Source organism: Phyllobates terribilis, unplaced genomic scaffold (assembly GCF_046119375.1).
Source record: "Phyllobates terribilis strain yellow unplaced genomic scaffold, ASM4611937v1 Scaffold_11__3_contigs__length_659146591, whole genome shotgun sequence".
Taxonomy (NCBI): Eukaryota; Metazoa; Chordata; class Amphibia; order Anura; family Dendrobatidae; genus Phyllobates; species Phyllobates terribilis.
In genome coordinates this window covers 623,568,389-623,582,358 of record NW_027362771.1, presented here as the reverse complement: position 1 = coordinate 623,582,358, position 13,970 = coordinate 623,568,389, and the positions used below count along the sequence as shown (strand labels likewise).

General features: G+C 43.4%; 1 protein-coding gene across 1 annotated transcript; it reads right to left on the bottom strand.

Annotated features, from left to right (window-relative positions):
* Positions 1-5,992: 5,992 nt before the first annotated feature.
* LOC141167432 (extracellular calcium-sensing receptor-like) lies at positions 5,993-13,399 on the bottom strand. The gene is made up of 6 exons (XM_073654836.1): positions 13,101-13,399; positions 11,952-12,243; positions 10,711-11,532; positions 9,412-9,630; positions 6,994-7,117; positions 5,993-6,912 (listed from the first exon to the last, which is right to left on the bottom strand). The coding sequence occupies exons 1-6, from the start codon at positions 13,397-13,399 to the stop codon at positions 5,993-5,995; spliced, it is 2,676 nt and encodes an 891-aa protein (XP_073510937.1).
* Positions 13,400-13,970: the final 571 nt, after the last annotated feature.

The window sequence follows — 13,970 nt, the reverse complement described above, 5'->3', positions numbered from 1 at the left end:
AAGGATGCCGCCAGGTATGTTACACCTCCTCAGAAGATTGCTGGATGTTTTCCTGCTACTATCCCAGTTCTATGACTCCCATTAAAACAAAGCTTCAGGTGATAAATGATGGATGAGGTGGTGGCAAAGGAGAAAGAACAGGAGGAACAGGGACCATTCACATCAATATCAGGCCAGTCAACCACACATGTCTTGTAGGATATGTTTCTGTAACAAAAGGAGCGGTTTGGCTACACAGTTATAGGGCATACAGTGAGTGCAATACCTACCAAAAATTTCGAGGCACTCCAATGCCCCTTGGAAGTAACATGGAGGTCAAAAACTAAACAGTTTTTTCCATTTATCGCAACTGGGTCTGCTGTACACTGTTGGCCTAAGCAGTGAATGGAAGGCTTTCCAAAAATTATGAGGAACTGTAATGCCCCTTGAAACAGACGTGGATTACAGCGTACTAAAAACCTTCTGCCCATTATTGGGGAGTGGGTTTCCCTTAGTTTTTGCCTTTGCATTGAAAAGCAAAAGCTGACTAAAATTAGGAGGAAATGCAATGCCCGTTGGAAGAGTCGTGGAAGTTAGAGGTAATTAAAAACAACATTTCAATGCCCCTTGGAAGAGCTGTGGAGTTCAGAGTGGTTTAAGAAGATGCTTTTAATGCCCCTTTGAAGAGACGTGGAGGTCACAGTAGCTTAACAAGACCCTTTTAATGCCCCTTGGAAAAGTGGTGGAGATCACAGTAGCTAAACAAGACAGTTTTAATGCCCCTTGGAAGAGACATGGAGGTCGCAGTAGCTTAGCAAGACGGTTTTAATGCCCCTTGGAAAAGTGGTGGAGATCACAGTAGCTTAACAAGACGGTTTGAATGCCCCTTGGAAAAGTGGTGAAGGTCGCAGTAGCTTAACAAGATGGTTTTAATGCCCCTTACAAGAGCCATACAGTACAGCATCTTAAAAACAATATTCCCATTATTGGGGAGTGGGTCTCCCAAAGTCTTTGCTTATGCCTTCCAAGAAAAAGTTGCCAAAAATTAGGACGGAGGAACTTGCAATGTCCCTTACAAGAGCCATGCAGTACAGCATATTACAAACATTATTCCTATTATTGGGGAGTGGGTCTCCCATAGTTTTTGCTTATGCCTTCTAAGCAAAATCTGCAAAAAATTAGGAGGAAATGCAATGCCCGTTCGAAGAGTCGTGGAGGTTAGAGTTAATTAAAAACAACATTTCAATGCCCCTTGGAAGAGCTGTGGAGTTCAGAGTGGTTTAACAAGATGCTTTTAATGCCCCTCAGAAGAGACATGGAGGTCGCAGTAGCTTAACAAGACAGTTTTGTGAGAGTACCCTGCGCCTCAGGGTCTGTCCGAAGGGAGGGTCTGAGAAAACTCTCCCAGAACGTTGACAGTCTGCTGGATTGGAGTTGCGTCTCTCTCGCATGTACGCCTTGGTTGGGCAACCAGGATGGGGGATAAGGGGTGCCATGCATACCAGGATTGGGGATGAGGGGTACCATAAATACCAGGATAGGGATGAGGAGGTACCATGCACACTAGGATGAGGGATGGTGTACCAAGCATACCAGGATAGGGATTAGGGGTGCTATGCATACCAGGATGAGGGGCCATGCATACCAGGATAGGGATGTGTGGGCACCATGCATACCAGGATATGGATGAGGGGCCATGCATATCAGGATATGGATGAGGGGTACCATACATACCAGGATAGGGATGAGGGGGTACCATGCATACCAGGCCAGGATGAGGGATGGGTTACCAAGCATACCAGGATAAGGATAAGGGGTGCCATGCATTCCAGGATGAGGGGTCATGCACACCAGGATAGGGATGAAGGGGCACCACGCATACGGGAATATGGATGAGGGGCCATGCATACCAGGATATGAATGAGGGGTACCATACATACCAGGATAGGGATGAGGGGGTACCATGCATACCAGGACAGGGATGAGGGGGCACCATGCATACCTGGATAGGGATGAGGGGCCATGCATACCAGGATAGGGATGAGGGGGTTCCATGCATACCAGGATAGGGATGAGGGGGCACCATGCACACCAGGATAGGGATGAGGGGTCACCATGCATACCAGGATGCGGATGAGGGGCCATGCATACCAGGATAGGGATGAGGGGGTACCATGCATACCAGGATAGGGATGAGGGGTGCCATGCATACCAGGATACAGATGAGGGGTGCCATGCATACCAGGATAGGAATGCGGGGGTACCATGCATACCAGGATAGGGATGAGGGGTGCCATGCATACCAGGATAGGGATGAGAGGTGCCATGCATACCAGGATAGGGATGAGGGGTACCATACATACCAGGATTGGGGATGAGGGGTGCCATGCATACCAGGATTGAGGATGAGGGGTACCATACATACCAGGATGAGGGATGGGGTGCCATGCATACCAGAATTGGGATGAGGCGTGCTATGCATACCAGGATAGGGATGTGGGGTACCATACATACCAGGATTGGGGATGAGGGGTGCCATGCATACCAGGATTGGGGATGAGGGGTACCATAAATACCAGGATAGGGATGAGGGGGTACCATGCATACTAGGATGAAGGATGGGGTACCAAGCATACCAAGATAGGGAAAAGGGGTGTCATGCATACCAGGATGAGGGATGGGGTGCCATGCATACCAGAATTGGGATAAGGGGTGCAATGCATACCAGGATAGGGATGTGGGCTACCCTACATACCAGGATTGGGGATGAGGGGTGCCATGCATACCAGGATTGGGGATAAGGGGTGCCATGCATACCAGGATTGGGGATGAGGCGTACCATACATAGCAGGATAGGGATGAGGGGTACCATACATACCAGAATTGGGGATGAGGGGTGCCATGCATACCAGGATTGGGGATGAGAGGTACCATATATACCAGGATGAGGGATGGGGTGCCATGCATACCAGCATTGGGGGATAAAGGGTGACATACATTCCAGGATGGGGATGAGGGATACCATGCATTTCAGCATAAGGCTGAGGGGGCCATACATACCAGAATTGGGGATGATGGAGTCATGCATACCAGGATTGATATGAGGGGTGTCATGCATACCAGATTTGGGATGAGGGGGGCATCCATACCAGTATTGGGATGAGGGGTGCCAAGCATACCAGGATTGGGGATTAGGGGTGCTATGCATTCCAGGATTGAGGGTGAGGGGGTACCATGCATACCAGCATAGGGATGAGTGGGTACCATATATACCAAGATAGGGATGAGGGTACCATGAATACCAGGATAGGGATGAGGGATGGGATACCATGCATACCAGGATAGGAATGAGGGGTTCCATGCATACCAGGATAGGGATGAGGGGGTACCATGCATACCAGGATAGGGATGAGTGGGTACCATACATACCAAGATAGGGATGAGGGTAATATACATACCGAGATAAGGATGAGGGATGGGGTACCATGCATACCAGGATAGGGATGAGAGGTACCATGCATACCAGAATGAGGGATGGGATGCCATGCATACCAGGATTGGGGGATGAGGAGTGCCATGCATACCAGGATGGGGGTGAGGGGCCCATGCATACCAGGATAAGGCTGAGAGGGGGCACACATATCAGGATTGGGGATGAGGGAGCCACGCATACCAGGATGAGGGATGGGGTGCCATGCATACCAGGATTGGGATGAGGGGTGCCATGCAGACCAGGATTGGGGATGAGGGGGCCATGCTTACCAGGATGAGGGATGGGGTGCCATTCATACCAGGATTGGGATAAGGGGTGACATACATACCAGGACTGGGGATGAGGGCTGCAATACATACCAGGATAGGGATGAGGGGTATCATGCATACCCGGATAGGGATGAGGGGTACCATTTATACCAGGATAGGGATGAAGGGTACCATGCATACCAGGATAGGGATGAGGGGTACCATGCATACAAAGATAGGGGTGAAAGGACCATGTATACCAGGATAGGGATGAGGGGTGCCATCCATACCAGGATAGGATGAGGGCAGCACATAACTGGATGGGGGAACAGGATTGGGTAGTACAAATACCAGGATGGGAGCAGCACAAATACTAGGATAGGGACAGCACATAACAGGATGGGGGCCCAGTATGGGGACAGCACATAACAGGATAGGGGCAGCACATAACAGGATGGGGGACCATATACCAATAAAAATGCTCGCCACCCGGGCATAGGACGGGTTCAATAGCTAATTAACATTATATTCACTTAAGCTACTACGATAATTTTATTATATTTATTATCTAAGTGCAATAGATATACCTTTGTGGCCTCATTTACTATTGTTATACCAAGGTCTCCACTAGAGTTTTATTTTTGCTATGGTGATATCAGCCGTTTTTTTATTACCTTTGGTGCTTCATTTTTTTCTGTTTTCATTTTGCAATTATTGTGTGTTTCTTAATATATTAATAATAAAGATCTTGGTGATTTTTTTGGCTTGCATTTTTTCTATTTTTGGTGTTTCTGATAATTTATGCATATAAGCCTTACTGTATGGATTGCAAATATATGTGTCACAGTATGGGAGAGGTGTAGTAAACAGGTTGAGGGCACTATATGGGGCAACAGTATAGGGTCTGAGAGCACAGTATTGGGGTCAGTATAGAGAGTGAGAGCACAGTATGGGGGGTCAGTATAGAGAGTGAGGGCACAGTATGGAGGGTCGGTATAGAGCGTGAGGACACAGTATGGTGAGTCAGTATAGAGAGAGTGAGGGCACAGTATGGTGGGTCGGTATAGAGAGTGAGGACACAGTATGGTGAGTCAGTATACAAAGTGAGGGCACAGTATGGAGGGTCGGTATAGAGAGTGAGAGCACAGTATGAGGGAGACAGTATAGAGAGTGAGGGCACAGTGTGGAGGGTCGGTCTAGAGCGTGATGACACAGTATGGGGAGGGTAAGTATACAGGGTAAGGGCACAGTATGGAGGGTTGGTATAGAGAGTGAGGACACAGTATGGGGAGCCAGTATAGAGAGTGAGAGCACAGTATGGGGGGGTCAGTATAGAGAGTGAGGGCACAGTATGGGGGGTCAGTATAGAGAGTGAGAGCACAGTATGGGGGGGTCAGTATAGAGAGTGAAGGCATAGTATGGAGGGTCGGTATAGAGCGTGAGGACACAGTATGGTGAGTCAGTATAGAGAGTAAGGGCACAGTATGGAGGGTCGGTATAGAGAGTGAGAGCACAGTATGAGGGGGAAAGTATAGAGAGTGAGAGCACAGTATGGAGGGTCGGTATAGAGCGTGAGGACACAGTATGGGGAGGGTAAGTATAGAGGGTAAGGGCACAGTATGGAGGGTCGGTATAGAGAGTGAGGACACAGTATGCGGAGTCAGTATAGAGAATGAGGGCACTATATGGCAATCAGTATAAAGAATGCACAATATGGAGGATCATTATAAAGAGTGAACATACTGTACGGGATGGTCAGTATGGTGAGTGAGGGTACAGTATGGGAGACAGTATATATTGTGAGAGTATAGTATGGGAGAAAAGTATGTAGTCTTTAGCAGCGATTTAACTCTTAGAAAAAAAAAGTATCTGTAGTTTAATCTTTATCCACCCAGATTCTTGTCTCTTCTGATAATCATCTATCTCCATGGACATTAGACTGTTAGCCAAACCTGTCAATATCGGCTGATTCAGCTGATGTTAGTCCATTACGTATTGAGGCCTTAACTACTATCTACTGTAATGGGTACAAGCACTTTTAATCTGACATATTAGTAGTAGCATGATAATTTTAAGCGCCCAAGGCAGTGGATATACCAATTATGGCCCTGTTCTCAGTGTATAGAATAAATGAGATAACTACACTTTTAGACATATATTTATTCTTGAATTCCTCAGTTCTAGATGATTTTTTGCCTGTTCTTAAGCAATGCCTAGTAGGGTTTGCTGGCAGAAATGAAGTGATCACATATGGTTGAGGTCAAGTATAGAACTAGGATGTCCTACTTTGGTCAAACACTTTTCTCATTAGATTTTGCCTTACATTCAAGTGAGGTCGAAATAATATGATGAAACATTTGGGTAAGAATATACAAATAACAATGGCCCAACTGGAGGAAAGGATGGCGAAGATCTCCATGGCCACTGTGTACTTCCCACGGGAGCTGAGAGTTGCTGGGATGAAGGATATCCAGACACAAAGGAAGGCCAACATGCTAAATGTAATGTACTTTGCCTCATTGAATCTGTCAGGAAGTCTCCTAGCCAAGAAGGCCACAATGAAGCTGACAGTGGCCAGAAGACCCAAATACCCCAACATAACCCAAAATGCAAAAGGAGACCCCTCATTACAGTTAAGAATGATGACCCTGGATGGAGTATTGGTGTCAAATTCTGGAAATGGAGGAGAGTAAAGAAGCCAAGTCACGCAGACAGATATTTGCATGAGAACACAAATCATAATAACAGAGTAGGACAACTTTCCCCCAGTCCATTGTCGTAATCTAGTCCCAGGCTTGGTAGCCTTGAAAGCAATAACCACTGTTATAGTTTTGGCCAAGACGCAAGAGATGCAGAGAGTAAAAGCCAACCCAAATGCCACTTGACGCAACAGGCACTTCTCAGGATGTGGATATCCAATGAAAGCTAATGAACTAAGGAAGCAGAAAAATAAAGCAATGAGGAGAAGACAGCTAAGAGACCAGTTATTGGCTCGGACGATCGGTGTTGTGTTGTAACAAATAAAGATTCTCAGAGCTCCAATGGGGATGAGAGATGAAACAATAGACAGGGCTGCCAAGTTGATACCCATAGTTTCATCATAGGAGAGAAATTCAATGGTTCTTCGTAAGCACATGTCCTGCTGGGTATTGGGCCAAGCATCCCAAGAGCATTTTTGACAGTCCACAGCATCTAGAAAAGGACATGGGGGTCAAATTGTTTGTAAATTTCACACATAAAATACATGATACCTTATGACTGTGTTTATGGTACCTGTGACATTTGCAATCTCTCCTTTTGGGCACTGGACACACTTGAAGCAGCATGCAGGCTTTCCTGGAATTATTGCCTTTCGGGATCCCAAAGGACAACTCGGACTGCATTTTGATTGAGGAGTCTAAACATAAGAATTCACCATATGGACATTTACAGTGGTGTGAAAAAGTGTTTGCCCCCTTTTTGATTTCGTATTCTCTTGCATGTTTGTCACACTTAAATGTTTCAGATCACAAAACAAATTTAAATATTAGACAAAGATTACACAAGTAAACACAACATGTAGTTGTGAAATGAAGGTCTTTATTATTAAGGGAAAAAGAAATCCAAACCTATAGGGCCCTGTGAGAAAAAGTGATTGCCTCCCCACCTTAAAACATAAATTAACATTGGGTTAACACATCTTTGGGAAGCTGAGTTCAATTTCCCTAGCCACACACAGGCCTGATTACTGCCACACCTTATCTCAATCAAGAAATCACATTTATAGGACCTGCCTGACAAAGTGAAATAGACCAAAAGATTTTCAAAAGCTAGATATCATGCTGCGATCCAAAGAAATTTAGGAGCAAATGAGAAATAAAGTAATTGATATCTATCAGCCTGAAAAAGGTTATAAAGCCATTTTCTAAAACTTTGGGACTCTAGTAAACCACAGTGAGAGCCATTATCCACAAATGGCGAAAACATGGAACAGTGGTGAACCTTCTCAAGAGTTGCTGTCCGACCAAAATTACCCCAAGAACATAGCAGTGACTCATACAAGAGGTCCAAAAAGACCCCACAACAACATCCAAAGAACTGCAGACATCACTTGCTTCTGTTATGGTCAGTGTTATGACTCTACCATAAGAAAGAGACTGAGCAAAAATGGCATGCATGGCAGAGTTGTAAGACGAAATCCACTTCTGAGCAAAAAGAACATAAAGGCTCTTCTCAGTTTTTCCAGAAAACATCTTGATGATCGCCAAGACTTTAGGGAGAATACTCTGTGGACTGACGAGCAAAAGTTGAACATTTTGGAAAGTGTATGTCCTATTACATCTAGCGTAGAAGTAACACAGCATTTCAGAAAGGGAACATCATACTAACAGTAAAATATGGTGGTAGTATTGTGATGGTCTGGGGCTGTTTTGCTGCTTCCGGACCTGGAAGACTTGATGTGGTAAATGGGACCATGAATTCTGCTGTCTACCAAAAAATCCTGAAGGAGAATGTCCGGCCATCTGCTTGTGACCTCAAGCTGAAGTTCACTTGGGTTATGCAGCAGGACAATGAGCAAAAACACACCAGCAATTCCACCTCTGAATGGCCTAAGAAAAACAAAATTAAAACTTTGGAGTGGCCTAGTCAAAGTCCTGACCTTAATCTGATTGAAATGTTGTGGCATGACCTTAAAAAGGCTGTTCATGCTTGAAAACCCTCCAATGTGGTTGAATTACAACAATTTTGCAAAGATGAGTGGCCAAAATTCTTCCAGAGCATTGTAAAAGACTCATTGCCAGTTACTGCAAACACTTGATTGCAGTTGTTGCCTCTAAGGGTGGCCCAACCTGTTTTCAGGTTTAGGGGGCAATAACTTTTTCACACAGGGCCCTGTAGGTTTGGATTTCTTTTTCCCTTAATAATAAAGACCTTCATTTAAAAACTGCATGTTGTGTTTACTTGTGTTAGCTTTGTCCAATATTTAAATTTGTTTTGTAATCTGAAACATTTAAGTGCGACAAACATGCAAGAGAATAAGAAGTCAGGAAAGGGGCAAACACTTTTTCACACCGCTGTACATATTGAAATCTGGGGAGCAAGATATTAAAGACTCATAAAGGAGAGTTTGACATTTCACATTTAAGTTTTCTGCTACAGCATGTAGACAGTGGGGGCGCAACATATAAGCAGAACAGACATATGTCTAGGACTCCATTTAAGTGGGTTTACCAAGATTATGGACTAAAGTAGTTCTAAAATTGTTCATACAATTCAAATAACTGTCTGTGTAACAGCTATAGAGAAAATATATAGAGAGAAACTGCTGGAGCCAGTAGACTCTATTAGAACGTATTGGCATGATGGACCCTCCATTGAAACTGTATGTGTGGAGGGAGCACAGGATGGAAGGAAATGTGGAATATGTGTTATAACTAAGAATTGTAGGGATTACTAGAGAAGAACATGGAGACAGGAGCTATCAATATCCATCAATCAGATACCTAGTTTTATAATAAGAATCAAAGGAAATTATAGGGGAACATTTGGAATTTTCCCAGAATGAGGACAACTTGTGCCGCTGCTTCCTAAACCCGAAATGACAACAAAAAATATCTGAAAGGAAAGTGCCACAATGCTCCACAATTTCCCACATCCTCACCCAATCTACTTGCAAGTGGGATTAAACCTGTTCAGAATATAATGTCCTACCTCAGTACTCCACATAATGGCTGCATTGTTAATTTGCATTCGATTCCCTTCCGACAATATGGAATCATAACTTCCCACTATCTTCTGCTCCATGGAACCAGTGGCGCTCAGTTGCCAGTTGACAATGTCATATAGGGCTGGAGGATCCCCTTTATCATCAAAAAATATGTGAACTTTTTCCTTTGTGTCAAAATCTACAGTCTTAATATAATGAAGGAGCTGAAGAAATACAAAGGATTAATACATTTATTTTTTAATTCATGAAGTCTCAAGTGTAACATTTTTAAAGCCTGAGATCATCTTATTTTCAAGCAAGTACCACAAAGAAAAGTTCATGCAAATGTTTTCTACTGCAAGCTCTCTCCATAAGGAACGGAGAACCCAACCTAATCTCCATCCCACTGAGTCAGAAGTCTCTGCTTGAGTTTCTAAACCTTACGCATATCCTGGAGGCATAACATGACGCATAACATGAAGCTACTGTACTCCAATGGAAAATGTCTAAAAGCCCTGGTACACGTTAGACCATACATGTCAAACTCTGGCCCACGGGCCAAATATGGACCTCAGGATGATTATATTTGGCCCGCGATGCCATATGGAGGACTATATGGGGCCATTATTCTGAATGGAGCACTGTATGGAGCCCATAATTCTGTATGGAACACTATTTTGGGACCCATTATATGATGTGGAGGGCTGTGTGGGGGTCACAGTTGGGACATCATACTATGTTGGGGTCACCATACTTTGCCAGGGGAGTTGAGGGGGGGTACAGTATGGTCATCATACCATGCGTGTGGAGTATACTGTGGAAGAATTCACTGGGGGTATCATTTTGTGTTTGTGGGGCACTTTTGTTGTCATCATATTTCATGGGGGTAATTAAAGGGCATTCTAGGGGCTTCAATAGGAGGAAAATTACTTTGTAAGGGCTGTAAAGTTGTGAGAGATGCTCTTCTGTGACCACACTAAATATTACATTATTTTTTATGAAGGAGGGGTGGGCCCAATTAGAACTTCTGTTATGGGATGCTATGATTTCTATGTACGCCCCTGAACATCGCTCAGCCGACAGCTATAAGATGGCCCCCACCTACTATATGGCATGTAAAATACTGGTGTCATCTTATCTTATGCAAAGTTTTTCTCATCTCCTCACATACCAGGGTCTGCGTGTAAATGTTACCTCTCTACTTTCTGGAATTACAGTATGCCATTGCGAGAACCCATTGATGCTTATCTGCTGGAGCTCAGAAGACTTTAGTGGTCACAAATATAAATACACAACTTCATTACCTGCCAAGGATGTAAGGATGAGATGTTGGCACATGTACCATTAAGGAAAGGACCCTTTCCTGGTACACATTGAAGCAAGTTTTGTAAGGCCCATGCAAAGGCATAAACTGCTGTGTAGGCATTAAATGTTATTCTAAGGTCCACGTTAGCCATGGCACTTTCTAATTTTTCTTCCCCGGTACATTCATTGAAAGTTTCATTGAGCATGCCATCAGCTCCTGTATGGAGTTTGACCCACTTGCAAGAGAATGTCTCCTCCCAAAACTCAAGTAAAAAGTGATCGTTTCTAGATTCTGAGGGGTGTAAGTTGTTTATATGTTCTACAAATCCAGGCATCTGCCCCCCGTGAATAGCAAAACCTATAGTACCCTTCAAGACTGGTTGGAACTTTTCTATGTTAAGAAGCATAGAAGTTGACCATGATTCACTGGCTATCCAAATTTTCCCAGTTATGTTTTGTTTGGTCAATTCTTCCACCACAGGCATGAAATCAAAATCTGAAGATAGGACTAACACCACCTTGGCTGATGAGTCTTTGATAACATTAACGATACGTGGAGCACCTCTGTTGGGTTGTCCAGTCATGATATTCTCAATGAAGGCCACACAAGCTCCAGCTTGGACTATTTCTTGCTTTACTACCTGAATGCCATATTGACCATAATCATTATCAGTGGCCAGTAACCCAACCCATGTCCATCCAAAGTACAGAATTAGCTCAGCTAGACCTCGAGATTGAAACGCGTCACTTGGTATTGTGCGGAAAAACGAAGGGAACAAGTTCCTATTGCTGAGGAATGGACTGGTGGAAAAGTAACTTATCTGTAGACAAATGAAAGAAAATTATCTTTATAAACAAATACAAAGCAGCCTTCTCCTACTTGAGGACCATTGGGATTTTGCTTTCTCCTGTTTTGGATCAATATGGTGGCCATAGTGATTACTTAAACAGTGATATGGGACACCTCAACTAATCAATTATAGGGATAGAAGCACTGGAAAAATCTGACATGACAAATCTTGATTTTTGTTACATGTGGGCTGAACATGTGGCCCTTGCTATTTGAGTGTACCAAAAAAAAGAATAATCAGATAAAAACACAAAGGTGTAAAATTGTAGTAGCTTAGATAAAACATTTGGAGGGATATGTGGATATGTGGACATGGACTTATTTAGGCTAGGAAGAACAGTTCTGGGGCATAAATTGCTCCTCAAACAAGGAGGACAATGTTCACCTTACCTGTGGATATCTGTATAGACCCAAGATTTGGGCCATAAGGATTGAGCGTGTAGACGCAGAATCACCTACAATCCCAGCAAGTGTTCCTTCTTCATCACAGCGATAATTTGGGACACTTGGTTCTCCTCCAGATAACATCCATAAGGTGCCTTCTGCTACTCTTCTCACGACAGTACAAATTTCATAAATCTGGAATCCCAGAGTGATATTGGGAAGAAGATCTGGGTTTTCATTGATCTCCTCCACGGCGAATATAAGGGCCTGCATGATTTGATAGTTTCGAACTTCTAGCCTAATGGAGTAAAATGTAGAAGGTTGAAAGTTTTTTTTGGCATATATCTGTATCTATGTAGTACAACATGTTGTACTGTTCTCTTTAACCATCTCTTCCGTCTTATAGATGTACAATTCCTACTTCCTTTTCTAAAACACCTTAGGCTGGAGTTGTAAATATTGATTTGAGAGTAGGACCTGGACTAGTTTAGTTATGAGCACCCCATTAAGCATCTCTCCCTAGATCCTTCTCAAGTAACATTCATAGTAACATAGTAACATAGTTTTTAAGGTTGAAGGAAGACTAAGTCCATCTAGTTCCACCCATAGCCTAACTTGTTGATCCAGAGGAAGGCAAAAAAAAGCCCATGTGGCAAACACTAAGCTCCACATTGGGGAAAAAAATTCCTTCCTGACTCCACATACTGCAAGCAGACTAGTTCCCTGGATCAACGCCCTATCAAGGAATCTAGGAAAGTGATGGCTATTCTTCACTAGTAACTTACTTCTGAACTGATAAAGGGCAGACATAGAATTGGCATTTGCTCCCATAAGAAGGTAGCTCCTGCCCCCCAGTAGAACTGGAACAAGTTAGAAGATTTCGCTTCCACAACATTGTTATTATTATTATTGGGTTCTGGCAGAGAAAGTCCACATCCTAGGCATTGGCATAGGCCATTGTGCTTCTATATATATCTACTTTGAAGGACGACACCAGGTCCTTGTGTCCTGATTTTGCTGTAGCAATTACCTTCATATAACATTCTAGTATCGGATATTTGGTATTGATGAGCCCTCCCCACAAGTGCTGGACTTGTTATCTTCTACTGCTAAATCAAAACAAATATAAGCCTTGTAGATTTTCGATAGACTTACTGTTGACAAAGAAGATCTTCTGGTTTGCTTGTAAAATGAGTTTCTGAATAAATTCTCTTCACATGAATGGAAAATGTGCCTCCTATGACCAGGTCTCCAAACTGACCTAGATAGTCACTTTTATTGCCACCAGGTATATGGCAGCCTGCAGTGGACTTCTCGCCTTCACACACTTGCACAGCGCAGGCATACAAAAGCCAAACCTCACAAAGAAACAGGTATATGATATTATATAGCCACTGCATATGACGTAAGGTTACAATCAGAAGTGGCAGATCAAAAATTGGATAATATGTCATGATTGGCTTTCACATAGAGATATGGGACTAGAGAGTTTATGAGGTGAAGAAGACCACCCAAAGAGCCACAATCTTCTATTTTCTATCTATCTTCTACTCAAAAGGTGTAAAATCTTCCAATAAGAGAATAGTCTTAGGCTCACATACACAGCAAGAGACCTACCTTAGATAAACTGGATACATTCAAGTATATTTATATTTTTCCTTCTTTACTTTCTCTTCTCTTTAACTTTTTTTACCTTCCTTCCCCTCTTCTTTTCTCTCCCTTATGCTTCTCTGCTTATTCTTTTTTTCTCTTTCCTCCCTTTCCTTTCCCTACTCTTCTCTTGCCTTTTTCTTCTCGTCCTTTCTCCCTCCTTCACTTTTTCTCTTTCTTTTCTTACCAGGGTTCCTTTATTTCCTTCTTTCCCTTCTTTTTATTCTCTTCTCTTCCTTCCCTGGTTTTCTGCTACTCGTATTCTCTTTCCCTATCCCTATTACTTCATCTCCCTTTTTCTCCCCTCTCTACCTTTCCCCTATTTTCTTCTTTGTTCTCTTCTCCCCTTCCTCCTTAGCTCCCTCCTTTTGCTTT

What these genes read in the sequence shown, in the direction of transcription:
- LOC141167432 (XM_073654836.1), bottom strand. Translation starts at nt 13,399, where the DNA reads ATGACATATTATCCAATTTTTGATCTGCCACTTCTGATTGTAACCTTA. An exon ending in GAAGATCTTCTTTGTCAACA is followed by an intron (nt 12,244 to 13,100) that starts GTAAGTCTATCG and finishes TTACTCCATTAG; the next exon opens with GCTAGAAGTTCGAAACTATC. An exon ending in AGAGATTGCAAATGTCACAG is followed by an intron (nt 6,913 to 6,993) that starts GTACCATAAACA and finishes GTCCTTTTCTAG; the next exon opens with ATGCTGTGGACTGTCAAAAA.